Below are 27,789 nucleotides of genomic sequence, written 5' to 3'. Positions count from 1 at the left end.
AAATACCCCTTCCACTGATACATTACTGACAGCTTCGCTCGTCATTCGCCTTCCGAGGCGTGTTACTGGTTTTCCTGTTCTTACGGGCTAGAAGTAAATAAGTGATCCTCCCACAGCACCTCGGCGCCGCTGCCTGGTCTGATGAGGCGACCCACCCTCTTGCCACCTATCAGTTATCAACCAGTACTGTAATAATCATAATTGTTTATTTAAGCCTTAACTATTAGTAGAAAATGAACTTAACACGGAATCCTGACAAGATCATTTTTGTCATTTTGTTGATCTACCTTTTCCTTTGTCGTCGAGGGTCATCAACGGCTGTGCTCGCGTGCTAATGTTCAATCTCATCTGCTGTCAGTCACTGTATCAAATGCATAATTCTACTAACTTAATGACTGCATTTTGTAATTTACACGCAACTTTCGATTCGCCGAGAATGGTGAACGTGTAGTTTGTCGGAAAGGAATTTTTACTTATTTCACTTAATACATTATCCACTTTGCTTGCTTTATAGCAAAATAGCGTGCCTTTATTGGAAGTCATCATATCATCATGGAAGAGATTTTAATGTATGGAGAGGACGACAGAAACATCCTACACATGCCATGCTAATCTCCTCTATATCGTTCTAGTTTATGTATATGTATCCTCAAAACAACAGCAGCGGCACCAGCAGCAACAACAACAATAAGAAAATAATAATAATAATAATAATAATAATAATAATAATAATAATAATAATAATAATAATAATAATAATAATAATAATAATTGTCATCATTATTGCAACAACAACAACAACAACAACAACAACAACAACAACAACAATAATAATAGAAATAATAATAAAAAAATAATAAGATACACGTAATATATGACACAAAGAAAATTTTTCTGTATGTAATGATTTATGCAAGATGACAATAAAATTTGAAAAGTATGCGAATATTTTCTGTAGTAGTATTATAATAGAGACAGTGATCTCTGATAAACATCAAGAAGTGCTATAACACTGAGAATAACTGAGAAAATAAATGAAGGAGAAACAGAACATTAGACGGGATCACTCGCTTTAATGCTAATTTATTCATGTGTATTTATTTATCTATTCATTATCTTTCTTCAAGTAGTGAATCCTCTTACTGCAGCATGCATGAATGGGCAGTTATATAATTGTGTTAGATAGAGTCACTATAGCTAGTTCGAATTATAGATGATGGGCGGGGCCTCTGAGCCGAGTTAGAGGGAAGTGGGGAGAGATAACCCTACTCTTCAGCCTCCCCCTCACTATGCAATATTCAGCCATAGCTCCTCCCAGACCTTGATCGGATGTTTTCTGCCTTATGGGATTCAACTTGCGCGCCTATATCACTTTATTGTCTATTTTATATATGTTATTTATCTATTTGAATTGTCCATTATTATTATTATTATTATTATTATTATTATTATTATTACTATTATTATCATTGTCATTATCATTGTTATTGTTATTATCATTATTGTTTATTGTATTATTATTATTATTAGTAGTAGTAGTATTAGTATTAGTAGTAGTAGTAGTAGTAGTTATCTGCTCATCTGTTTATTTATTTTTCATCATACACATTTGAAAGGGGTCGGGGGGAGCTACTGGCGGCTTCCAGCGTCATGGGATCTCAGACTTTGTTGAGATAAGTTTGTCACCAGCGTCAGGGATCTCAGACTTTGTTGAGATAAGTTTGTCAAAGATATTTCTCGTAATTTTCATATCCGATGTTTTTTTTTTTTTTTTTTTTTTTTTTACCCCAAAACATTTATCTAATGGATTAGAGGCATTGCTCTCAACATGATTTTGAGTGTTGACATTACGTCCAAGATCTACAACAGCTTCAGTAGACTTGATAATGTTGAGTATGCTAAGGTGTAGAGTGTTTATCAAGCAGATACACATTTGTGTTTATCACACCATCATATCCTATATTTTTTTTACTAACGCTTGCGACTCTGTACAGGGACCAGCACCTCAGCGGTGGCCTTTTTTTTTTTTTTTTTTTTTTTGTTTTCTTTCTTTTTTGCAATTTTTGTTGTCCTTGGTCGGTGCCCCTCCTACATATAAAGAAAAAAAATACACGATTTCATTTCTAAGAATGAAGGTCAAATTCAGAATTTCCGTTGGAATGACAATTTCTTGAGCTTTGTCTCGAGCACTGTGTCTATCCGAGAGATTCTCAGTTCTCACACGTAGGTACACCGCACACTTCCGTAACATACGACATTTTTAAAGCCTGTTCGAAACATCTCTGACATGCAGTTTTCTATACAATACTGTAATAGCAAAGTTCTGTCTGATCAGTTTGGGACTCGATGCAGTTGGCATGCTCTGTGCGGATATGAAATCACGACACATGCCTAACACAGAACCCACAAGATGGTGCTCACACGGGCACACGACAGGACTAACAAACGTTGTTATGAAAGCATTCAGATTCATATTCATGTGTGTGTGTGTGTGTGTGTGTGTGTGTGTGTGTGTTTGTGTGTGTATACATATACGTATGGTGCGTGCAGTGAGTCATTCCGAGTCTCCTGGTCACTGTCTGAGCAGCGCCTCCCGTCAATAATGAAGGTTCTGAGAAACTATTACATTTTCACTGGGGAGTGATAAAGAGCACAAGTATGTATGGTAACTGAATTATGTATGTTGGCTTACCTAATATCAATAGAGGCTTCATCGTGATGCATCCACAAGAGAATAAATCGGAAGTTCCAAACACAGGTGGATGGACAGGTACATTCACCCTCCGTGGCTGCTGGCAGGTGACTAAATGACTGAGCCGTGGTCAACAAGTCTAGTGCATGGCATTATGCTTCCGTTTTCTTCGTCTTAAATCTCCGTTTTCTAATCGAAGAAATAGTTTTTTCCTAAACTTTTCTTCATATTATTCCCGATATTAATGTAGTCCACAGTAAATCTTAGCGGTCCTCATCCTCGTTCAAGGATTATATTTGTAACACCTTATCAATGGCTATTTTCCTCCTGCCCCCCCAAAAAAAAAAAAAAAAGATAAAATAAAATAAAATAAAATAAAATAAATAAATGAAATAAATAAATAAATATAAATAAATAAATAAAATAGATAAAATAAAATTAAATCAAATTAATAATAATATGCGCTATGGGTGTTTTGTTTTAAAATTGATAGTTGGGGAAAGAATAATATTTGAATGATGGAAAATGCAATTATATATCTGTAATCTTTGGTACACAATAACGGGAATAACTTCAGCAGAATGTTCAAATAAATATTACTAAGTTTCTTATTTTGATGTGGTAGGATTATTATCATCATTGTTAACCTTTACTCCATTGATTGCATCACAGGACAAACTTCCCTGACCTTGTTCTCTGTCAGCTGCTTGCCAATCCTACTCCACCCCTGCCCACTCCTTGTCCTGCCTTCTTTTATCATTGTCTTGGATGGTATTCTGTTATTCAAATCGATTATCCACTTCATTTTCGAAAGAAAGAGGTTTTGTTTCATGTGAACGAGAAAATGGAAGTTTGTATTTAAAGGAAAAAAAAAAAAAATCGTTGGGGGTCATCATTCTACCGCATCACATAAACATGTGAAGCATGGCTGTAGTATCAGGATCTAGATTCTGAAAGTTTTCTTTTGAGGTCTATTTACAAAGGCCACAGAGATTTGTATTTTTTTTTAATTTTTTTATGGAGCTCAGTCCTTGTTAAGCTAAAACTAGAATCATGAGAATTACATTATAGGCTTATCAAAAGCAGATGAGGTATGATGCTAGTGTTAGAGAGTAGTGTCCCACGGATGTCTAGGATTGAGGCAGCTGAACAAGGTTTCAGATGGCTGTAGAGTGGATGGCATGAATGAAATAATGAAGAGTATGTATAGCATGTTTAATATTTTTAGCAAGACATAAATGAGCTGTGGAGTATTGGATGTAATCAAATGCAGCTTTCTGTAGTTCTTTCACTAATCTGAAACATTTTAAATGTAATGGCATGGTATACATGTATGGTGAGTAGTTGTGGATGAGAGGGAAGCCCAGTGTTAAGTGAGAAGCCAGAGTCTAAGAATACTAAACTGAAGGCAAGAGTAAGAGGGCTGTATTCACATACTATTTTCATCCCAGTAACTGAAAATAAAATTCACAAGAATATTAATAAGGCTTCAAATAAACAACTATTAAGCTTTGTTAATTTATAATCTGGACAATAAAAATGCATTTAATGCCACAACAGCCAGTCATTGCATTCAATTAACTTGTTTCCATTGTGGCTACAAACCCGAAATTATATCACATACGTAATTACTTTTCTAGACTACAGTCTAATGCAGATAGCACTTACAATACTTCTTTTTAAATAAATGTGTTTCTACAAGGTAAAACAATTCTTAGAAAAATAATACTGACTATACTTAGTAAGTTAACACATTTACTATGACTATTTATTTTGTAACATTGTATACAAGTTTCTGGTTTACAAGAAAATGTAAACATTAATTTGATTGCATTTGTTATGAACAAGTGACCTTACAGTTTGTGCATCTTCACACAACCAGAGCCTTGCATGCAATAGTTATACTATACTGCAAATACATGTACATATCATATAAAAAGTACAATTTTGTCTTGATGACAACAAAACCAAAATGGTTTTGCAGAAACCCCCATTTGCTTTCTAATAAAAGAAATGTATTGAATTAATATAATTTTGGTCAAACAGCTCCATACACAACAAATCTGTCATACTTACTAAGAGATCCAGTTAGAAAAATATATTCAAGCAATTCAAGGGCAATTCCAGCCCACAATTATTAAAAGTGGAGCTTCCACCAGCAAGTAAGTGCAGACATGGTAAACAACAGTACACCGCTTCAGGACAAGATAACACAGAAGCACCGGTACAAAGGAAACAGTGGAGTGACTTGGAAATTCTATGTCATAATCAGACAGACATAGAATACATGAAGCACATACATGAGGCCACACATAATAATAAATGCATTCATTGGCACCTAGATGATTTGTCTCCAGTTCTTTAAGCAGAGATTTAAATCCTTACACATACTAAGACTGGAAAAGTGTCAGGTGCATGACCATCATCAGAATCTAATGCTGTGGCCAGATACTTCGAAAAAGAGAAATAGTGGGGTGAAGGGGAAGACCTGGAGGAGGTTTAACTTTCCATACTGCAACTCATGCTCAATATAAATGTTACTTTGTATCATGTCTGTGTTGTGATTTTGTTGATTAACACATTACTGCCAAATACTGCTCAGTAATGCAAGTCTTTTTACTTCAATAAAGAGTGTGCAAAATGCAATCATAGTTGGATGCATCATAATTACATGAGGTAGATGGATAATTCAAAACCAGAATATAAACACCCTATTCTTCCCCTCCCCTGTGGCCACACCCAAATTCAGCAACAAACATTTGGTACTTTGCTGATACATATGTTTGTTTGAGAATGGAAGCAGTAAATTCACATTACCTGAAAAATCAAATGTAACTGAAAAATGGATTCAACAGGACATGACGTAGCAAAAGAATATGAGTAATTATGTCACACGATGAAACTTCACCAAGTCAATGTTGGACAATTAGTGACACTGCAAGGATACTGTAATTAGTCCATTGAGCAAATCTGAAAACTATCAAATGACAGCATCCATGAGGTGCTACAAGCACCTGAGGATCCCAAGTGAGATGTGGAGGAGGTTTTCAGAGGCACATTATAATTATTGCAAATCATATCAGTAATTATATCACTTGTTACAAAACTTATTCATTCCAAAACTCAAGCCCTTTCATTCAAACAAGCATGTAAATACACATTTCTATGTTCAAGGCTCAACCTTTGAACAACCATAAGTCCATTCACCTGCACAGTTCATACTGAGCTTTACATCTATATGCAGAGAATATTCACTGTATCCAAAGTTATATACATATATAAAAACAAACCAGTGGATATTTCATCCATGACTATAGTCCATGCACTCATAGCTTGCAACTAGAGCCTAAGCTATTTTTGTAATCTTGTAGCTGTGGCTCAGTGAACCTCCCTCCCACTGAATGTAGATGCCCACCTCACCACACCATAGATTTTAATTCTCTTTCTTATACTGTTCTTATTTAGCGTAATATTTACTTGGTTTATTTATCACTGGATAAAAGAATGATAGCAGATCATGAATGTGTTAAAATAAAATTAAAATTGACAAACAATAATCAAGATAATGAGTGGGAGTCATGAACAGAGTTGAAAATATTTATATTACTTTTTGCCCTATGCTCCTTTTCTCATGGAATTATCATAACATAAATATAGTGGTGTATGATAAATTTCTGAAAACAATGGCATTATTAAATTTTGGATTAGATGGAAAGTAAGAGTGATGAACAACTTCATGCCAAACTGTAGGCACAAGATAACAGCAGCTTGGCACAGTGAGAGCCAACACATGCACACAGCCACTGTTGTCTTGCATCAGCAACTAGAGATTAAAAGCTGCTTACCACCCTACCCTTCAATCTTATATAAGATCTAATAACATCCTACCTAATATTCAGAACATATTTTTAGCTGTGACTTGAATGAGCATTATTCTGTCATTTCAAACTTTATTTGACATCTGTAATCTGATATCATTCTTCTGTCTGATAATTAATGAATCAAGGAATTATTGCACAAAATAAGGGAGATAAAGGACAGGAAATAAAGCATGTAGTGTGGAGAGGTCAGTGTCTATGCTAACTGAGCCATGAGATTACAAAGTAACTTAGGCTCCAATTCTAAGCTACAAATGAATAACATCCTGTTTTCATACCAACTTCTGGTATGGCTTAACCTATATTTGACCAAGAGACTTCTCTAATTATAAACACTCTAAACCACAAGCTTTATCACTCCCCTTAAACTATAAAAAGGCCAGAAATTGTGTATAAGGAAAACTAACTAACGATGATAATAATAATAATAAAAAAAAATAAAATAAAATAAAATAATAATAATAATAATAATAATAGACAATAGATACAACAGTCTTATCCTCAATGTAGTTACAAAAGGTTTGCTATAGTGTTAATGCTTTTCTCAGATTTATCAATGATGAGGAATGAAGGATTAAAAAACAAATTAATTAAATAAAAAATAAATAAATATAAGAGATATAAATGAATGTCAAAATATATATATATTTTTTGTTAACCACATTGTGCCAGTTTCAAAGATGTATTTTCTTTTGACAGATCTCAGTAACTATTGCTTGGCCAAATTATTTATTATAAAAAGGAGGGAGGAATCTCCTGTCAGAAGTTGTGTCCACTAATCTACTCACACGTACAATTTTCTAAATGCCTTGTAACAATCTTTTAATGGCAAACAATTATAGGAATCTTTTTCAAATTAAATCTAATACCATTTATGATCTTTCCTAACCTGCAGGTCACTAAGGATATGAACTGCTGAGGATGTGGTTTACCAAAATAATATCTTTAATTTAATTTGTCAATTCCATTCAGTATTCAAAGGAGTCTGAATGACAACATTTACATATTGAAAAAGTATGAATGGATTATTTTAAAGATATGATTAATGCAAAAAAGGCAGAGAGAGAGAGAGAGAGAGAGAGAGAGAGAGAGAGAGAGAGAGAGAGAGAGAGAGAGAGAGAGAGAGAGAGAGAGAGAGAGAGAGAGAGAGAGAGAGAGAGAGAGAGAGAGAGAGAGAGAGAGAGAGAGAGAGAGAGGTTGGGGGGAGGGGCTGAGACCTGGAAACAACATGGAAATAGATGAGATACAATATTGATCTTTGGAAATGCATCCATGATGGACTAAATGTATTGATGATATGTAAGCCAGCATGGAAAAAGCAATTCAATACTGCAGGAGTAGGTTGCTGGCACAAAGTGATCTTATAAGCAGATAGCATTTAAATAGATATATGTAGCAACTACAGAGGTATAAGACTGTTAGGCAACACTTTAAACAATATTGATGAATTCTAACTAAAATCCTAATAAAGAAGGCCTGCCAGAAAACAGTAACAAACTATAGGAAATTGTCATTATGTCACTATATAGTATGTAGTGTGTGTGTGTGTGTGTGTGTGTGTGTGTGTGTGTGTGTGTGTGTGTGTGTGTGTGTGTGTGTGTGTGTGTGTGTGTGTGTGTGTGTGTGTGTGTGTGTGTGTGTGTGTGTTAGAGTAGAACACCTAACTGAGAAGATATGACGTTCTTTGGACAGTTTCAAGTAGATACAACAAGCACTTTGATATTATGGTTGATGGGTGGAGGGTAGCATTGTACTGTATAGGGATCATGTTAGAAGTATGACATTTTGGTTATTATTCATATATTTTGGATAAAACACTTAAATTGGTTGCTGTATCACATCTCTAAAGAGAAGCAATAGCAATAGATGAAAAATGAAAGGTTCAAGCGATCAAAAACCAGTAATCTGTGGGTAACCTTATTTTTTCCAGGGTGTCAACATTTCACTGTCCCACACACATCTATAAACTTGATAAGCTTCATTTTATGTGATTAGCAAAAAATATACAAGTACAATAGCCTTATAATAATATTTCACAAAAGCATGAAGCAAGGTATGGCATTAATCTCCCCAAAACAGCCATACTATACATGTTACTAATATAATCTTTATTTAAGAGCTTTATCTAAGCATGTAATGAATATCTCCTTAATTTGTACAAGGAGCTACAAAACAACAAAGTTATATTGAAAACAGAGGCAGTCTTTGATTTTCATTAGCTGTAACAATATCCTGTATCTACAATTCCAAATTAACTTTAACACAAGTGTCCAAATGACACGCACTATACTAAAACAATGATTTTCCTTACGATGGATGTTAGTGTCCATGGAGAAGCATGTTGCTGATCTCCACTGACTGCAGTGCTATCAAATGTTGTACTGCTGGACACTAGCTGCCAGATTCTCTCCTTCACTCCAGTAGAGACAGCAACTGTTGTGAAAAAAGATACATCATGAAAGGAGCAATCGGGAAGATGAACTTCATTCTGGAACATAAAATATAATTCTAATTTAAAAATGATCTCCTGCAAAGATCAGCTTGAAATGTATTCTTGACTTGTAAATTCATAAGATGCTGACAGACAAAACTTGACATATGATATTTCAATTTATTATGGATAGTTTTTTGTGTAGATCTCTAGATGCTTTGTAATTCTATAGATGACTTTGAATTTTCACATACTTTAAAGATGAAAATATGTGCAATAAAAATATAAAATAAAATAAAAAGTAGTTACTACAATAATTGAAGCAACTAAAAACTGAGTATTTTCATATTTTATTGTAAATACTATTCCCACCAATACCCATTTTTCAAATACAGTCACCACAAAAAACCTTAGGAGTACCACTTTTGTTGGAGAGAGAGAGAGAGAGAGAGAGAGAGAGAGAGAGAGAGAGAGAGAGAGAGAGAGAGAGAGAGAGAGAGAGAGAGAGAGAGAGAGAGAGAGAGAGAGAGAGAGAGAGAGATGTTAACTTTTTTTTACTGTTTAGTACTTAGACATTTCTCCTTTGTGAGTAAGTAAATACTATATATGCCTGAACATGGAATGAGCAAGATTGAGGAAGTACTGCCTCTCCAACCTGCAGCACCAGATATTCATGATGGCAGCCTGCAATTTTGATACAGACACTGTCTCAGTCTCCATGGTGCTCAGCCTCCTTTTTATGTAGATCCATGCATTCTCAATGGGATTGAGATCTGGTGAGTTCCATGGCCAATCCAAGACCTCAATCCCATTATCTTTTAGGAATTCTTTTGCCTTCTTTCCCCTATAACAAAGGGCCCTATCATGTATGAAAATGTGCATGTTTAAAATCTCCTTGAACAGCAACAAATGGTTTCCTAAGACTATGCAATACCTGTCTCCATTCATTGCTGTACTTTTAGGAAGGAAATACAGCCCTCCCCTTCTGCCAGAACCACTGAAGCAGGCCCACACCATGACAAAGGCTGTATGTTTTACTGTCTTGATGGTGAAACTCGGATAAAAGTGGTCAGATCCTCAAGGACGTTGCACCCTCTTGCTGGCATTCCTCAATATATAAAAGCAGGATTCATTGCTGAACACCATGCTTTCCCAATCTTCTGGTGTCCATGACTTGTACTTGTTACAAAATTTTATCCTCTTCTTTTTCACTGCTTGAGTAATCAAGGGTTTCTTGGCTGCTGTGTGGCTCTGTAGTTCCAGGTCCATTTGCAGCCAATGGTGAATTGTATGGACTGACACATTGCTGAGCAATTCTGAGGTTCTGTGCTTTTGAATCTTTGCATATTATTGGAGGCTTGTTCATAACAATCCTCTTCAGCAGTTGGTCTGTCTTCTTAAGAGGTCTTCCTGAGCCTTTTTTTTTGTGCCAATGCTGCCTCCAATTCTCCACCCTCAGCCTGCCTACATCAGATAGGGACAGTGTTTTTGAAAATTTCCATTTCCCTTGCAATTTGTCCCATGGTCTTCCTCTCTTTGTAAATGATAACTATTTGAGTCTTCTTGACAAGGGATATGATTTTCCCAAAATTATGACTTAGCAGCTAAGATATTGAGAGTAGAGAAGAGAGGGGCAGAGAGGGATAGGAAGAGTTCATGAGCAGTCTACAAACACCACTCTCTCTAATAGCTGACAGGTAGTTGAAGGTGTGAGGTGTGGGAATGAGACTCCACAGTCTACTGAGCTGCCAGATGTTCAATACACATAAGAAACATCAACATCTCCTACTAGGAATAACAAATAATCTTAGGACCAATTTCTGTCCTAAGTTTTTTTTACATGTAAAGTTTTTTTTTTTGTGGTGACTGTAAGCTTCTTCTGAGATATCTTTTTTCTGAATAACTGCACTGCACTAATAAGTTTTTTCTTTGTCTTTGGAATGTATAAAAACTTACCTGATTTAAGCAGGAAAATAACAAACATTCAATCAATCACATACCTGATTTGCTATGGGATTTTATGGAGGGTAAGCATGAGTTTTCACTTCTGCAGAGTCGAATGATTCCCAAACCAAGACTGGTTAGAGTCTCTTCATGCCAGACTGTGCCATTACTTCTCAATAGAGCCAATCGCTCATGTATCTGTTGTAGCTGATAGCCTGATGGTGCAAGGATGGTGGGATGAATTGTTCTCATGCTTGCTGGGAAAGAACTCGGCACTGATGCAGTTGTGGATGCTTTTCTAGAAGAATAAAGATTCTCTTGGTCATGTGTATTGTCTGGTTGGAGATGTTCTTCAGTAGAGGCAAAGTGTAGTGTGTGTTGGCTGTGATTCTCATGACTGGCAGAATTTTGCTTATTGTGATGTCTGTGGACTGAATGTTCATGATATTGCTCAGGAAGCTTATGAAGGAAGTCTCTTCTAGCTCTTGGGCTTTCTAGTGTTGTTGGAGGCTGTAAATCTGGATGGCTGTCCCTTCCTTCAGTTTTAATTAGATTCTCTTGACTCACTTTCTGAGGACTCTTCAGGAAGACTTCACTGGGCACTTCTAATTTCTCATGAGAATCTGAGGTGCTGTTTTCCTCTAAAGAAATTTTCTGATGAATTTCATCTTCACTTTCTTTTTCAATATATGTAGGCTCAGTTTCAAAGTTTTCCATTTCCTCACTAACCAGGCTGCTACGCGTGGTCCTCCGGTTCATGGCAGGTGGTGGCTTAGCAGTCTTGACGGTGGTAGTGACATGCCTCAACTCCCATACCTTCAAAATTGCTCCATGGCATTTATTATCAGAGAGAAGAGGTGCCCAGGACACTACAGTACTGTGTTCATAGTCTTTTTGCCAGAGGACCTCACCATCATCAGTTTTTAGTTTAACCTTGGACTGACACTGAGGGCAAACACCATTATTAAATACAAACAGTTCACACAAATTTTGCTGGTTGCTGGGTGATGCATGTTGATTGTTTATCTGTTTCAACTTATGAAAAGTCTCTGGCTCCTCTGAAGAGGAAGTGTCACCCAAAATTTGATGTAGCAGAGCTTTGATGGATATTGTATCTTCCTCCTCTGAAATATGAAATATGAGATTAGTTTCTCCTCTTTTGATATCAACTATTTCAACTACAACCATTTTCACACAAAAGGAATCACTTGCCACTTTTTATATATATATATATGAGAGAGAGAGAGAGAGAGAGAGAGAGAGAGAGAGAGAGAGAGAGAGAGAGAGAGAGAGAGAGAGAGAGAGAGAGAGAGAGAGAGAGAGAGAGAGAGAGAGAGAGAGAGAGAGAGAGAGAGAGAGAGAGAGAGAGAGAGAGAGAGAGAGAGAGAGAGAGCGAGCTCCAGTATAATGATTTGAGGGAGTACTGGTATATCACTGATAATACTCACCCACATTTCCAAAAGTTAGGCAGGTATATGATAAATCTTTGCCATGCACCATGGTAGAGAGAATCTTTTGGCACTGCTTCAACACAAAAGGAGAGCCAAGAATGCTACCTGACTGTCCACAGACTAAAACTAAATGATTTGAGTAAGGTGACGGATCTGTCTCAGGCATCTGGGTCTCAGAGCTGCTGTACTCTTGGCTAGGGGACTCTGCTTGTTCTGGGACAAGTCTGCCAGGGAACAACAACTCTTCATACCCATCTCCATTAACATCTGGTATGAGAACAGCTGGACCTGGATTATGTAACTTCACTGATAGCTGTGGTGCTGCAGTTGAAAGTTGAGAGGAATGACTAGAATCTGAAAAGGAAAAGATATTATATACTAACTCTGGCCCTCCAATGCTTACATTCATGATCTCACTGTGAATGATGCTACATTAACATAAGAATTCAGGATAATTATTACATGTATAGAATTTTCAATTGCCCTGTGGTAGAGAAACATGGGACTGGCCCCACATTCTGAAGCAGGGTTGGAAGACCACTGAAACCATATTTCCCATGCTTTCAAAAAATATGTCTGAATGGAAAATGGGTAAGGGGTAGGAGAATCCACTCCTCTATATTTTAATCATTAACTCTTTTGCAGATACCATATTAATTTTTTGAAATACATACTTTCCTTTAGAGGGAGACAATTTATACATATTTCTACTTTTGCAGGTGAGGCTAACACCTCTGCTTGTCAATATTGTTCATTTTATGGAAATGAGCATAGCACTTTCTGGCTAATTTATTTAAATTTCAACTCATTAATTGGACTTGATTCAGCATACTGAAAAATATAGTTGCTAGGTACTACAATGGATTGAATCTATTTCTTTTTGCTATTGGAACCATACATTATTCAGCCTCATTCAATATAATGCTGATGATGACTAGTTTGGTACTTACCACTTGCCCTGTGTTGGTGGGCATGCCATAAGATGTTGCCATAGCGCACCTCAATTACAAAGAGCATTGTGTTACTGCCTCGCACAATGCAATCTGGCACACCATCTCCACTAACATCAAGCTAAAAAAATGGAAGTAACAGCTGTATTCATATGACTAACTTTTTCTCTTGCATAAATATGTCAGGAATTGCATTTTGTGCATTGAGTATGATGTCTAATGCTATGTAAGCATAAGTTATAATTTCAAATTTTTCTTGTAAAATATGTTTTCTTAATTCAAGCATTACATCATAATTTTACATACAATTCTGTTAAGAGTAACTCACCAGAATACTTATACACACACACTGAGAGAATTAGTAATGTCTGTGATATGTTCATGATTGCAGTAAGCACCAATGGTGTGCTCACCATATGAAGCATATAGCAAACATATAGTTGGTTTATTGTGTCAGACACATCAGTAGTACAACTCACCAAATCACACTGCAGCCCTACAGCACATTCTCTCATGGGAACACGCCAATTTTTTCTACCCAAGTTTCCATCCAGCATGAGAAGACCACAATGGCCATTGCCAGTTGTTCCCTGGACACAACTTGTACAATCAAACTGGGAGTCTGAAAGTTGATTAATCATCCTCATTGGTTGGATTATAGCAATATATATATATATATATATATATATATATATATATATATATATATATATATATATATATATATATATATATATATATATATATATATATATATATATATATATATGGAGGTCCCAATAATATGAGCAGTTAGATTCCATTTAAATTGCTTGTATAGCAAATTCCTGTACAACAAAACACATAACTAATGGTAGAAAAGGGGTTATGTTCTGTGACTCTTGTCAAAAATTAAGTTCTCAAGCTAAAATGTATGATACCAAATGCAACAAATGTGTCTGTATTACAGAATTGTCAATTAAAGAACATGAAAAAGAAAACAGCATAAAAAGAGCATGAATTCATATTAATTAAACATATAAAATGTGCATAAGACTCACCAATGCATAATTAATGCATCAGGGAGGGTAACTCACTCACCACTCTTGTACCCCTTAACAATTTCTACCTTCTTTTGTGAGTGTTATTGGTACTCTAGCTCACTTAGTTTTACTGCTAGGACTCACACTATAACTTACTGGCTGCTTAGGAGGCATAGTTATCATTTGACAGACAAAATAAGGCACCACATGGTCAGTCTCACACATACAACACCACACCAAAGACAGTGAATGAAAGAACACACCAGCAGTAACACTGTAACACACCCAAGCATCAATCAGTCACATAAAGCACAGTAGAATGTACTTGTACTGTATTGTAATTATGCTTGCAAGCTAAATTATGGTAGAGTACAAGTATAATAACAAGCAGTAAGACCGTATGAGTCGGGGTCTGAGAGAAACTGAGTTCAGTTTAAAAAAAGGATTAAAGAGAGAATGCATGGTAGAGGACAGGGGAAGAGTGTGCATTTTTCTTCCAGCACTCACAAACTCATCTCTGTGCATCTGAATCATTGTACATCACCATACAGCCCAGATGTGTCAGTAGAAGGATGCAGGAAGGAGCACGTTTTAAATTTAGTAATTTTACTCATCGGATTTTTTCCGCTTGTATAAAGAAAATAGTTCCTAATGTACACATCTTATATCATCAGTTTTACATATAACAGGATCTTCCTGTTTATATATATATATATATATATATATATATATATATATATATATATATATATATATATATATATATATATATATATATATATATATATATATATATATATATATATATATATATATATAGACACACACACACACACACACACACACACACACACACACACACACACACACACACACACACACACACACCACACACACCCTCTAGTGATGGATGACTATTCTAGTTCCTTAATTTGGATTTAATGAAAAATGTAAATGGAAATCTATCTAAATTATGATGCTAAGTGTCCTCAAGTAATTGCCTCCAAGGGCTGAAATCAGCAGAAATGTCTGTAGCTAACTTTTTGTAGGAATGCAATGTTTGTTTTAAAAAATGATCATGAATTTTGAAAACTAATAATTCCAATGAATTATAAGATTTTTTTTTACTAATAACTTTTTACTTTGGAGATGGAAAACCGATTTCAAGTACTGGCATGGGGTAAGGAATAGTGCTCACCAAACTGAATTTGTTCTTCTTCTAGAAGTGAAGAATTGTCCGGATCCCAACTGGATATGTTGACTGAAGGATGGTAACTGAGCAGCACATTATGGCCCCCAGTGAGCCTTTGTACTAGTTGTGTCTGGCTTATGACTGCATGCAAGATAAAAATAAAATATTTCATTATAAAAAAAAAAAAAACTTTTTATTCTAGCCCCACATGAACTGTGGCTAGGTGTTGTTAAATCATTATAAGAAAATATCAGTGATTGAAATACAATATAAAGGAGCACTAAACATTTTCAGCATAGCATGATAAAAATACTTACCCATTCTTTCAATCTTGACAGCCCACTCTGTATCCCGCATTGCTAGCTCCCCCTCACAAGGCTGAACGTCACATGGCAACACCCACAGGAAGGTTGCCACCACCAGGATGCCAAACATGATGGAGGCAATGAAACAGGCTCGTCGGGCTGGAGACATGGGAGTAGGTGTCCAGATGGTGATGGGGGTGTCCAAGACTGTCTTGAGGTCAGCATCATTGTTGTTCAAAAGCTGGTACTCATTTCCATGTCCTCCTGCATAGGAAAAATGTCTGTTTTCATAAGCTGTTCTTTGGTTAAGTTTTCATGTACACCACAAGATCTATGTAGGTAAGGAAAAAGAAGCTATGCAGTAATTTAACAAAACAACACTGATATATTAACCATTTTTACCCAGATGATTTTGGCCATTGAGGTTCGAACATTCATGGTGTGGAAGAGAGCGATGCTTGCTGCTACTGAAGATTTCCTCTTCATCACTGTCCTCCATGGGCTCATCCTCATCTTCCTCTTCCTCCTCCTCCTCTTCTTCCTCTTCTTCTTCCCCTTCAATACCATTTAGTCCATCTTCTACTTCCTCTTCCTCTTCCTCTAGGCACACTCCATCAGTCTCTGCCTCATCTTGAAGAAGAAGAGTGTAGTGGTTGCTACTTCCTGCAATAAAGGTACAATTTATGTATGTATGTATGTATTATGTTGTTATGTGCAGCAAGCTAGTGAGAGAGAAGATAGTGAACAGAGAAATAAGATAAAAAAAAACTAGAACAGGGGGGGATGAGAAGAGAGACAAGGAGGAACACAACTGGACATGTCTCTTACATGTATGAGCACATGCCAGAGTTACTGTAACTTCTGTGTAAATCTAAAGTTAACCTTCCCCACTTAATTTATCTCACCCCACCCCATTCTTTTTGAGAGTTGAGAATACAGGGCTGTGTAGAGAAGGTGCTCTACACTACAGTGTGATTTGTTTTGACTCAGCTCCCCAAATGAAGCCTCTAGAATTTTTAAAACATATGTTTTGCTGCAAAGTAGAACGAGCATAGTGAGTGAGCCATATTGTGTGTGGGCCTCCCTGTTTCCACCTCACCGTCCCTCCCTCACTCCATCCCCTCCTCCTCTTGTCTGTGATAGCCACAGTGTAGCTTGCTTCTTTGTCAGTTGGTGTTCAACCAGGCCAGTGTAAATACATGCATGATGGAGGCAGAGAAAGGCAAGGAGACCAAGGAGGGATATATATGTTAGAGGACCTTTATTTGAGTAGACATTGTTTAAGTATTCCAGGCAGTACACCCCTGCCAATAAGTAGGATTAGTGTCTCCAGGAACCTGCCTAGGGTTGTCATGCCTCTGCAATTTAAAGAGATATCTTTTGACATCAATTCCTTGGCATGGGCCAAGTGTCCTGGCATATGTGGGAGTGGTTGGCTTGCCCCTATCCTTTGTCTGTTGGGTGTGTGGTCTTATATCTGTAGTGTTTTGTGCCATTAAATGTGACTGGGAGCTTTGGAGCCAGAGGATACAGAGATTCTCTGTTGATTGGTGGTTGTAAGTGCCTGTCCTCCAGGAAACTGTAAATATACTGCTTGCCAAAAGGAGGATATACAGGGAGTTCTTAGCTTATGATGTCCTCTACCTACAGTGTTTCGTCGTTATGTCACCATCTCCCATAAACTTATGAATGTGTTGCCATGCGGCACTATACGAGAAGACAGATTTGTTTACATTTGCTGGTTGTGCGCCATATTGGATTGTGCTACATTCACTTTCTTTCATTTGTGTTGTCTTTTTGGAAACTTTTTGCCCTTCATTATGGCTCCAAAGCTTGTCACTCTTGTGATGGCAGTGCTTTGAAGAAAAGGAAAGCCATCTCCACGGAAGTGAAATTAGATATAATAGAACACTCAGGAGAGGTGGAAACACCAATTAACATCGGCAACTTGCTTGGCCTAAGTTGCATGATTGTCTTGACGATCATTGGCATTAAAAAGCACATGAACATGTGAAAGGATCTGCTATGAAATCCTATCCTATGCTATGATCCTATGAAATCAACTGCGATTACAAAGCAGTGTAGTGTCTCATTAATGAGATGGAAAGATTATTAGGGCATTGGCTGGAAGACCAGCATCAATGGCATATCCCAGTTAGCCTTAAGAAGAGCATGTCCTGGCAGAATCTCATGTTGTAAAGTATAAATGCACAGTATATGCAGCACTCCTTTATTTATGCCTATATTTCAGGATAACACAATCCCGATCAATCATAATCTTCACCCATGCCTATACAAAATAATTTCCACACTTGTTTTAAACAATATAAAGTTTTACAGAAGAGACAATGGAGTCCATTTGATATTTGTAATGATAAATTAATAGGGATCTGGATATCCTGTGATTTGTTTCGTAACTAGCTTTAAACAATAATTTGAAATTTTCTTCTTTTATATGATAATTTAATGATACATGTGAATATTATCCAATGTGGATATTAGCTTCCAAACACCAGACTTCTAAATAACACTAAAAATTTCAACATGGGTATTCAAGAACACAATCCTGTGTTTCTACCAAATTCCCACATTGTTCATGATCTATTATGATAAGGTGCTGGTTGGGAGCATAAACCCTATCTGTGTGTGGTATTGGCATTCATCTCATTCATCTGTGACAGATGATATCCCTTACACAGGAACAAAGGGACACTGTGACATCAGGGTTTTCACAGTTTACCTTCTTCAGGTTTTCCTTAAGCCCTCATTTATTGATTAAGTGATGGAAGGATCAATAGCTGGGTAAGCTGTGTGCCAACTACCCTACCCCAAATTTGACACAGGGGCCATGGCTTTATAGCTAGATGAGCTAACCAATGCACCACAGATTTCAATTATTTGCATATAAATAACATGATAATACCTTAAAATATCTGTCACATTCCATACCTTTATTCATGTGTGAAGACCCCTTATCTTTTATAAAGGCAGCACAGAAATCTGAAATAAAACAGAACATCCTTACATAAAGTATATGCACATAAAAAAAAAAAAAAAAAAATCTGAAGATTATTGTATTTCAGGGCAGCTCTCCATGTACAATGCAGTGTATGACATTTACATAATGATACAGTCCTGCAAGACATATAGAGGCAATGATATTGTGATGTTTTGCCTTGAAGCATCATGAAAACACTGAAAAACTGATCTGGCAATGGTAAATATGCAGTGAAAAAGGTTTCTGGGCACAGAAATATTAGTCATACAATATGAATATAGTGTATCCTGACAGGGGAGTTTAATCTTAAGCTACTTCTGAATATGGCCACTTTCTCAGTGTTCAAAACATAGGCATGACAATGGTGGCAGAAATACGAGTGCAGGTCCTGATAAAGAATACAATTCGAAGAGAAAACATACACATACTGTTCTTCTAGTATTTATGATTTCATCCTTAGGTGGATTTTCTCCTTATGACAAAAGTAGTTGCAATGGAATATTTGCTGCATCACACCAAATATCTGCAGTCCATCTCTAGGTTACCAATGCTTTCATAAGTAGTGATTTATCAAGTATGGGTCATCAGCTGTACTGTAAAATCTACAATAATCTACATAAACCTCTTATAATAGGTTGTTAAAATCCTTACTCCAACTTATAAGAAAAAATTGAAAGGATGCACATTCATTGGGGTTATTATGAAAACCCAATCTTTCAAAGTTTTAAATAATTAAGAATGGTTGACTGTTAACAATGATTGGTTGATAGCACACACCCACACTCTCTCTTCCCTTCTAGTCATCTAGTAGCTTGATTGCCAATTAATTTTGTTCTTGGGGGGAAAGCAGAAGTGTCATGTAGTATGCTTCTGTTAACTATTAAATAATCTGAATAAACTTCTGAACAAAGAAAATGTCAAAATGGGTGCACCACCACTGTTGATCTCCTTCTACTTCCAGACCTCAAGCAACTCACTTTTGGTATGCTTCAATTCATGACCATGGAATTTAGCCATATTCTCAGGGATAAAAAAAGGTGAGATGTGCAACTCATGTGCCTCCACCAGCTCCCTTATCTCCCCAACATGCTTCTTAGGTAAGAATCCAGTAATAAAAGAAGAGTGAGATGTTTGAAACCTGGTAGTTAAAGAGGGATAGAAATGGTGATGGTGGTATACATGCACTCATTTCTATAGGTGAATCAAAGCATATAATGATCTCCTCAAGACTGCTACAGGAAGAGGAAAACATGCAATTATATATTGTAGAAATGATTTATCTTAGGGCTGGGAGGGTTATATGTGATAAGATGGGAGGATACAACCAATGAAAACATCTGTGAGAAATGTGGCATCAACACCTGTGCAAATGAGTAAACTGTGCGAAGGTGGACTGGGTGAAAAGAAATGCATAAATGGTTTGGCTATACTGAGGATGAAATGTAAAGAGATTGTACGTAAAGTGTACGAGTATGTTAGTGAGATGATGTTATTATAAGAGGAGGTCTGCTTGGAAGGTGAAAGGACAGGTTAAAGCAGTACACAGTACAAGTATGAAGAAGGTGCCACCAGAGGCATAGCATTTGAGCAAACAAGAAGGGAGTTTCTGGATAGAGGCAGATGGATACTTTTCTCCCTTGTGGGATGTTCCTGATGAAAGTGATATATATATATATATATATATATATATATATATATATATATATATATATATATATATATATATATATATATATATATATATATATATATATATATATATATATATATATATATATTATGTATGTATGTATATGTATGTATATATATATATATATATATATATATATATATATATATATATATATATATATATATATATATATATATATATATATATATATATATATATATGTATGTATGTATGTATGTATGTATATATATATATATATATATATATATATATATATATATATATATATATATATATATATATATATATATATATATATATATATATATATATATATATATATATATATATATATATATATATATAGACACACACACACACACACACACACACACACACGAGATAAACAGGGATATACCAGACTTCTTTCTTCATTTATTGCAACATTTCACTTTCACAAAAATTGATAAAAATTAGTACAAAGACAGAAAACCATAAAATATCACACTAGGGACAGATTATTTATGATTTTTCTGTCTTTGTACTTATTCTTATCAATATTTTTTTTTCTAGCCTGATGATGCCTTCTGTGAAGGTGAAGCGTTATAAACGAAGAAGGAAGTCTGGTGAATCCCTGTTTATCTCATCTATAACTCGGAACCTGTTCTAATATATATATATATATATATATATATATATATATATATATATATATATATATATATATATATATATATATATATATATATATATATATATATTTCATGGAGTGACACCGGCCAAGGGCAACAAAAATCTAATAAAAAAGCCCATTGAGATGTTGATCCCCGAATAGGGTCTAAAGAGGATGTCAAAGATTGAAGGATAAGTGTCTTGAAATCCTCTTGTAGGAGTTCAAGTCATAGGAAGGTGGAAATACAGAAGCAGGCAGGGAGTTCCAGAGTTTATCACAGAAAGGGAAGAATGAATGAGAATACTGGTTAATTCTTGCATTAGAGAGGTGGACAGGATAGGGATGAGAGAAAGAAGAAAGTCTTGTGCAACAAGGCTGCAGGAAGAGGGGAGGTATGCAGTTAGAAAGATCAGAAGAGTAGTTAGCATGAAAATAGGGGTAGAAGATAGTTAGAGATGCAACATTGCAACAATGAGAAAGAGGCTGAAGACAGTCAGTTAGAGGAGAGGAGTTGATAAGACTAAAAGCTTTTGATTCCACCCTGTCTAAAAGAGTGGTGAGTGGAAACCCCCCAGACATGTGAAGATGCCCGTACATGGGTAGATAAAGTCCTTGTACAGAGTTAGCAGCTGAGGGGGAAGAGAAAAACTGGCAGAAATGTCTGAGAACACCTAACTTCACAGAAACTGTTTTAGCTAGAGATGAGATGTGAAGTTTCCAGTCTAGATTATAAGAAAAGGACAGATCAAGGATGTTCATTGTAGAAGAGGGGGACAGTTAAGTATCACTGAAGAAGAGGGGATAGTTGTCTGGAAGGTTGTGTTGAATTGATAGATGGAGGAATTGAGTTTTTGAAGCACTGAACAATGCCAAATTTGCTCTGCCCCAATCAGAAATTCTAGAGAGATCAGAAGTCAGGTGTTCTGTGGCTACCCTGCATGAACTGTTTACTTCCTGAAGGGTTGGACGTCTATGAAAAGACGTGGAAAAGTGCAGGGTGGTATCACCAACGTAGGAGTGGATAGGGCAAGAAGTTTGGCTTAGAAGATCATTGATCAAACTACCCGTGGAGGCTAGTTCAGAAATCAAAACTTTAAGCCAGACTCTATCAAAAGCTTTTGATATATCTAAGGCAACAGCAAAAGTGTCACCAAGATCCCTAAAACAGGATGACCAAGACTCAGTAAGGAAAGCCAGAAGATCATCAGTAAAGTGATCTTGATGGAACCCATCCTGGCAATCAGATAGATGGTTGTGAAGTGATAGATGTTTAAGTATCTTCCTCTTGAGGATAGATTAAAAAAAACTTTAGATAGGCAGGAAATTAAAGCAATAGGACAGTCACCCTTTTTAGGAACAGACTGAATGTATGCAAATTTCTAGCAAGGAAAGGTAGATGTTGATAGACAGAGTTGAAAGAGTTTGAGTAGGCAAGGTGCAAGCACGGAGGCACAGTTTTGGAGAACAATAGGAGGGTCCCTATCAGGTCCATAAGCCTTGCGAGGGTTTAGGCCAGTGAGAGCATGGAAAACATCATTGTGAAGAATTTTAATAGGTAGCATGAAGCATTCAGAGGGTGGAGGAGAGGCAGGAACAAGCCCTGAATCGTCCAAGGTTGAGTTTTTAGCAAAGGTTTGAGTGAACAGTCCAGCTTTACAGATAGATGTGATAGCAGGTTGAAATAGAGGGAAATAAGAAGAAGCAAAGTTACCGGAAATGTTTTTAGCTGGATGCCAGAAGTCATGAGGGAAGATACTCGTAGATCTTTAAAGATTTTGACACTTTCTATTAATGAAGGAGTTTTTGGTTAGTTGGAGAATAGACTTGGCATGGTTCTGGGCAGAAATAAAGTGCATGAGATTCTGGTGATGGAAGGCTCAAGTACCTTTTGTGGGCCACCTCTCTACCATAGCAAAGTTGAAGGCTAGTTCACCAGGATGGTCAGTGAAGAGAGAGGAAAGCTAAAGCTGGTGGTGAACATAGAAGTCTCAAAGAATGGAGGTCTCCACAAAAGGGAAGAGAGTCAGAATGTGCTCCACTTTGGAAGTTATGTAGTCAAAGAATTTCTTATAGTCAGAGGAGTTAGGTGAGAGGTATACAGCACAGATAAATTTAGTTTGAGAGTGACTCTGCAGGAGCAGGTTAAGTCATTGTGCACACAAATTCAACATCCAGCTTTGGACTGAAAATGAGGACAGAGGAAGTAGGAGGGAACAGAAAGGTGTCTGAGGCAACTGTCAATTGCCTCAGACACCTGTGTTTCAGTGAGGAAAAGAAGATGAGGTTTAGTAGTGGAGAGGTGGTGTTTTGCAGAATGAAAATTTACTCCAAGACCACATATGTTGCAGAAAGTAATGAAGGGTTGATACCAGAAAAGCATTCTGACCAGGGGCATTTGTGATCCCCACCCAAGATGGGGACTGAGGCTGGTGTAGGAGTCACCATGTTAATTTAGAATTTTGAGTGAAGGGTGTGTGTGTGTAATTTGGTGCTTGTAGTTTTGTGTGAAGGAAAAGAATTGTCTTTAGAAAGCAGGCGGTGACTGCCCCCTTGTACTGTGAAACACAAAGAGAAGTGTTCAGTGAGGTCACAGCTGGGTTTAATGATAAGTATACAGCACCCCTGATCCAGTGCTTTAGACCTCACTGGGAGTAATTATCATTTTGGCAGGTGCCTACTGCCTTCTCCTGTAATATATATATATATATATATATATATATATATATATATATATATATATATATATATATATATATATATATATATATATATATATATATATATATATATATATATATATACATATATATATATGCTGGTACCTTGAGTTATGAGTTTAATTAGTTCCATGACAGAGCTTGTAACTCAATTTACTCATACGTCAAACAAATTTTCCCCAATGAAATGAATTGAAATGCCATTAATCCATTCCAGCTCCCCAAAACCATGCAAATTTTTTTCTTACATGTTTTTGAATACAATACACTGTCAATATAACAAACCTCTGTTTACCGAATTTCAGGTTAATGACCCCTTTAAGGCTATTGAACACTTGTTTTATTTTATGAAACTATTTGCAAATTACAGCATATTTCAAAATTATTGAATGTTTGGTTTATTTTATGAACATCCTAGGTCTTAAAACGTGGGAGAGTTGACAGACACACACACAGTCAACTGCATGTTTGAGAGATAAATTGTGGCTGTATGACAGCCAGTGAGTGACCCTGACAATTGCTGATGACACAACACTCACTATCTCTCTCTCACTATCTCTCTCTCTCTCTCTCTCTCTCTCTCTCTCTCTCTCTCTCTCTCTCTCTCTCTCTCTCTCTCTGTGAACTTATCTGAGAGAGAGAGAGAGAGAGAGAGAGAGAGAGAGAGAGAGAGAGAGAGAGAGAGAGAGAGAGAGAGAGAGAGAGAGAGAGAGAGAGAGAGAGAGAGAGAGAGAGAGAGAGAGAGAGAGAGAGAGAGAGAGAAAATTGTCTCATCGGCCATTGGCGAGGTCACTCACTGGCTGTCACACAGCCAAAATTCATGTCTCTCTCACCATATGTGTTCCTTACATCGAGCACTTACTGTAAGAAAAGTGTATTTATAAATAACAAATGTTGTATAAAAACACAGATGAATGAATAAGATGAGGAATGCTGAGCAATTGTTGTGGTGCTTGATGTGCCAACTAGAGGCAGCATATTTGAAGCTTACTTGTATCTTGGATTTTGGTTTGCAATTCAAAACAAAAAATTGTCCAAGCAACAGCTCACATCTCCAGAAACCTGTAAGATGGGGAACTTATAAGTCAAGGTACCACTATATATATATATATATATATATATATATATATATATATATATATATATATATATATATATATATATATATATATATATATATATATATATATATATATATATATATGAAATAAAGTAAATACATAAAGAAAATAAGGAAGATTAGACATGTCATGGCTGTCTAACTCAATGGTTCTCAAACTTTATTGTTTAGTGATGTACAGTTGAAGACCATAAAAAGTTTCCCACCTTTGCCAACCCTGTGACAAGGCCTGGTATCCTTCTGGATGATGGCTCAGCCAAACTATCATGGACAACATACCCACATGCACACACTGTGAACCATCTGGTATCAGGCTTCAAAACCAGCATGTCATGTCACACGTATAATTGAGATAGGCCAAATCCTTGGCTTTATAGGCATTAGTATACTCCACTATTACATACTGCAAGGCCAAATCCTTGGCTTCATAGGCATTAGTATACTCCACTATTACATACTGCACTCCAGTGTCTTCAATAGGTAACAAATACCTTCAACCAGTAAATTCATAGTTTTGAAATCATGGAGAGTTCATCAAAGTATGTTTGTGCATATGTTGTCTGAGATAGTTTGACTGAGCCATCATCCAGAAAGATCCCAGGCCTCGTTGAAGGGTCAGCGCAGGTGGGAAACTTTTATGGTCTTCAACTGTACATCTTAGATTTTGATAGTACATCAACTCTGTATTCAGAGAAGTGCAGGCCTACTAAAAGGCAAAAATTTAAGAACACACACCTATCTAGGAAAATTAGCCGGTAGACTTTGGTGACAGTCACAACGCACAGTTCGTGAATCACTGGTCTAACTCCATATGAGATTATGGAAAAGCTCATGTTTTTAAAAAGAGGGATAATATGTTTAATTATAAAACTTACTTCACTGTTACATAGCCAAGATTGAAAGACAGCAGTTAGTGAGACTTGCTAAAGAAGAGACTAACAATGTTCCTAGTTCCTAAACTAGGGGATGCACACCCCACAGAGGGATGTGAGGAAAATACAATGGGGATATGAAGTCATCTGCCCCCCCAGTTTTTTTAAAAAGAACATACTAAAATTATTCCAAAGACAATGTTTACTAAAATGTCTCATGCTTACATTACAAAATTTGTTTCAAAGTAAAACATTTTGTTATCCTAAATTGTCCTACAATATAAACTGTTAAAATGTACAATATCATATAACACAGTAAAATAGAGTGGGGGGGGTGTGTGTGGCTATGTTACAAGCAGGAAAAAGGGCATCAAGTAAGACAGTTTGGAAACCACTGTTTTAAGGGGTCTCAGTGCATCAGAGCCCCTTGGTTAGACTTATGAGGTTATAAGGTTTCAATGAGTTTAATTCTAAAAAAGATGGTCAAAAAAGACTGATGAACAGCAATTAATGTATGTAGTTTTGGGAGTATTAAGTTTTCCACCAAGTCACCAGTGTTGTTGTGTACAGAGATGTGTTAACAAGGCTGAGACCCAATAGCATTTCAAAATTAAACCTTTGGTCACCAGTAACCTCCCTCAGTCCATGGGTAATGGGACCAAGCTGCTGAAGAAGCATTTCATCAAAATATAAGTTCATTATTATTTTACTGATCTACCAAATATAAGAGTAAATTCATTATGGAAAGATTTACACAATGAGATATCTAGAAATTGGTCATTTTAAGAATTCAGTTCAGCAAAAATTTATCCCAGTTTAGCCTGAGTATGATGATCTGCACATCCTAAACACTGTAACTAACTAGTGATAAATACCAGAACAATACCAGACTGAATATTAGCAAAGTACAATTAAAAAAACACTGCAGTGGTAATGTCCTGGTGAAGGCCACATCTTCAACATGAATGACAACTAAACCACAAGAGATTACACTAGAAACTCAGATACCATGCCAAACATATATACTGCAGTTTTCTTCAGGTAATGTATGAAAGGCTACACTTGTGCTAACACTCGACTGACTCCTGACAATCATAGGAAAATGTGGCAGTACGAATAATTTACGTGGTCAGAGATGAATGACCAAGAACAGCACATCAGTCTTTTGACGTCTCTGGATTTTCCATTTTTTGCTGGGTTAATTGATCGAAATAAAATGTACTGTAATGTTCCGTCAGTACAAATACTCCTTAACATATAACGGCGAGGAGTGTGTTGGTCTTGGTGTACTGGGTAGATGGGTTAATTGATCGAAATAAAATGTACTGTAGTGTTCCGTCTGTACAAATACTCCTTAACATGTAACGACGAGGAATGTGTTTGTCTTGGTGTACTCTAAGACAAAAGGAATATACATTCCACATACTGCGTCATTAACTAAGCGTCAATGTATTACACTCAGGTACTTCATACAGTACAAAACACGATGGGCCTTCACTCCTTAGGACACTGGAATACGTCCCTTGGGAGTTCTGAGAGACACTAAGCCTAAGGTAGGTAAGCTGAGAGAACAATTGATATTGATTGAACACCTGAACACTATCACCCTTGACTCTACACCGCTTCATGTGCACCTTGATATCCTCTGTCACATCAAGGAGGGCCCAGCGTGGTATTGCCTACGTACAAAGTGAAATAATAGAAAAGGATGAATGGGAAGCTCACCACCACGTCATGCTCATCTGGTCGTCTGGCGGTGTTTACCTGACAGGCGCCGCAGCGAGTGGGGGCCGAGGGGCTGGGAGACCTGGCGGGGGCGGGGGATACGCAGGTGTTCCTTTTCACAGTCTTCATCCAAGTTCTCACCAAGGA

At 36.5% G+C, this 27,789-nt stretch overlaps 2 protein-coding genes across 13 annotated transcripts in view; both read right to left on the bottom strand.

Moving 5' to 3' along the window:
• Window positions 1-2,830, bottom strand: part of LOC135100836 (uncharacterized) — a 123,420-nt gene extending 120,590 nt beyond the window's left edge. For 7 of the 9 annotated variants that reach the window (XR_010268935.1, XR_010268936.1, XM_064004272.1 and 4 more), the window contains exon 1: window positions 2,693-2,829. Coding sequence is in view for 5 of the 9 variants with exons in the window: in XM_064004272.1 (XP_063860342.1) it covers window positions 2,693-2,714 (22 nt within the window). In the remaining 4 variants the exon portion in view is untranslated. Of the gene's footprint in view, window positions 1-2,692 lie in introns of all 9 variants that reach the window. The other 2 variants (XR_010268938.1, XR_010268937.1) reach the window with 1 other exon arrangement.
• A 1,366-nt stretch (window positions 2,831-4,196) lies between these two features.
• Window positions 4,197-27,737, bottom strand: LOC135100834 (uncharacterized). Of its 4 annotated transcripts, XM_064004268.1 has the most exons (11): window positions 27,643-27,691; window positions 24,917-24,987; window positions 18,815-18,865; window positions 16,259-16,528; window positions 15,878-16,129; window positions 15,567-15,701; window positions 13,826-13,968; window positions 13,347-13,467; window positions 12,394-12,750; window positions 11,002-12,069; window positions 4,197-9,003 (listed from the first exon to the last, which is right to left on the bottom strand). In XM_064004268.1, exons 3-11 carry the CDS (start codon window positions 18,822-18,824, stop codon window positions 8,855-8,857), a joined length of 2,505 nt encoding a protein of 834 aa, XP_063860338.1. In that variant the 5' UTR covers window positions 18,825-18,865; window positions 24,917-24,987; window positions 27,643-27,691; the 3' UTR covers window positions 4,197-8,854. The 4 variants fall into 4 exon arrangements, with proteins under 4 accessions (XP_063860338.1, XP_063860337.1, XP_063860340.1 ...); XM_064004267.1 differs by lacking the exon at window positions 24,917-24,987 and having other exon boundaries at window positions 27,643-27,737; XM_064004270.1 differs by lacking the exon at window positions 24,917-24,987 and having other exon boundaries at window positions 16,268-16,528; window positions 27,643-27,737.
• Window positions 27,738-27,789: the final 52 nt, after the last annotated feature.

Source organism: Scylla paramamosain, chromosome 5, assembly GCF_035594125.1.
Source record: "Scylla paramamosain isolate STU-SP2022 chromosome 5, ASM3559412v1, whole genome shotgun sequence".
Taxonomy (NCBI): Eukaryota; Metazoa; Arthropoda; class Malacostraca; order Decapoda; family Portunidae; genus Scylla; species Scylla paramamosain.
This window is presented reverse-complemented; position numbering and strand designations above follow the sequence as displayed.

Bases quoted from the DNA above. Each gene is read 5' to 3' on its own strand.
- LOC135100834 (XM_064004267.1), bottom strand. The intron at 15,702-15,877 runs GTAAGTATTTTT...TCTTGCATGCAG, and splicing joins TGTCAAGATTGAAAGAATGG to TCATAAGCCAGACACAACTA. The intron at 13,969-15,566 runs GTGAGCACTATT...ATCAACTTTCAG, and splicing joins AGAAGAACAAATTCAGTTTG to ACTCCCAGTTTGATTGTACA.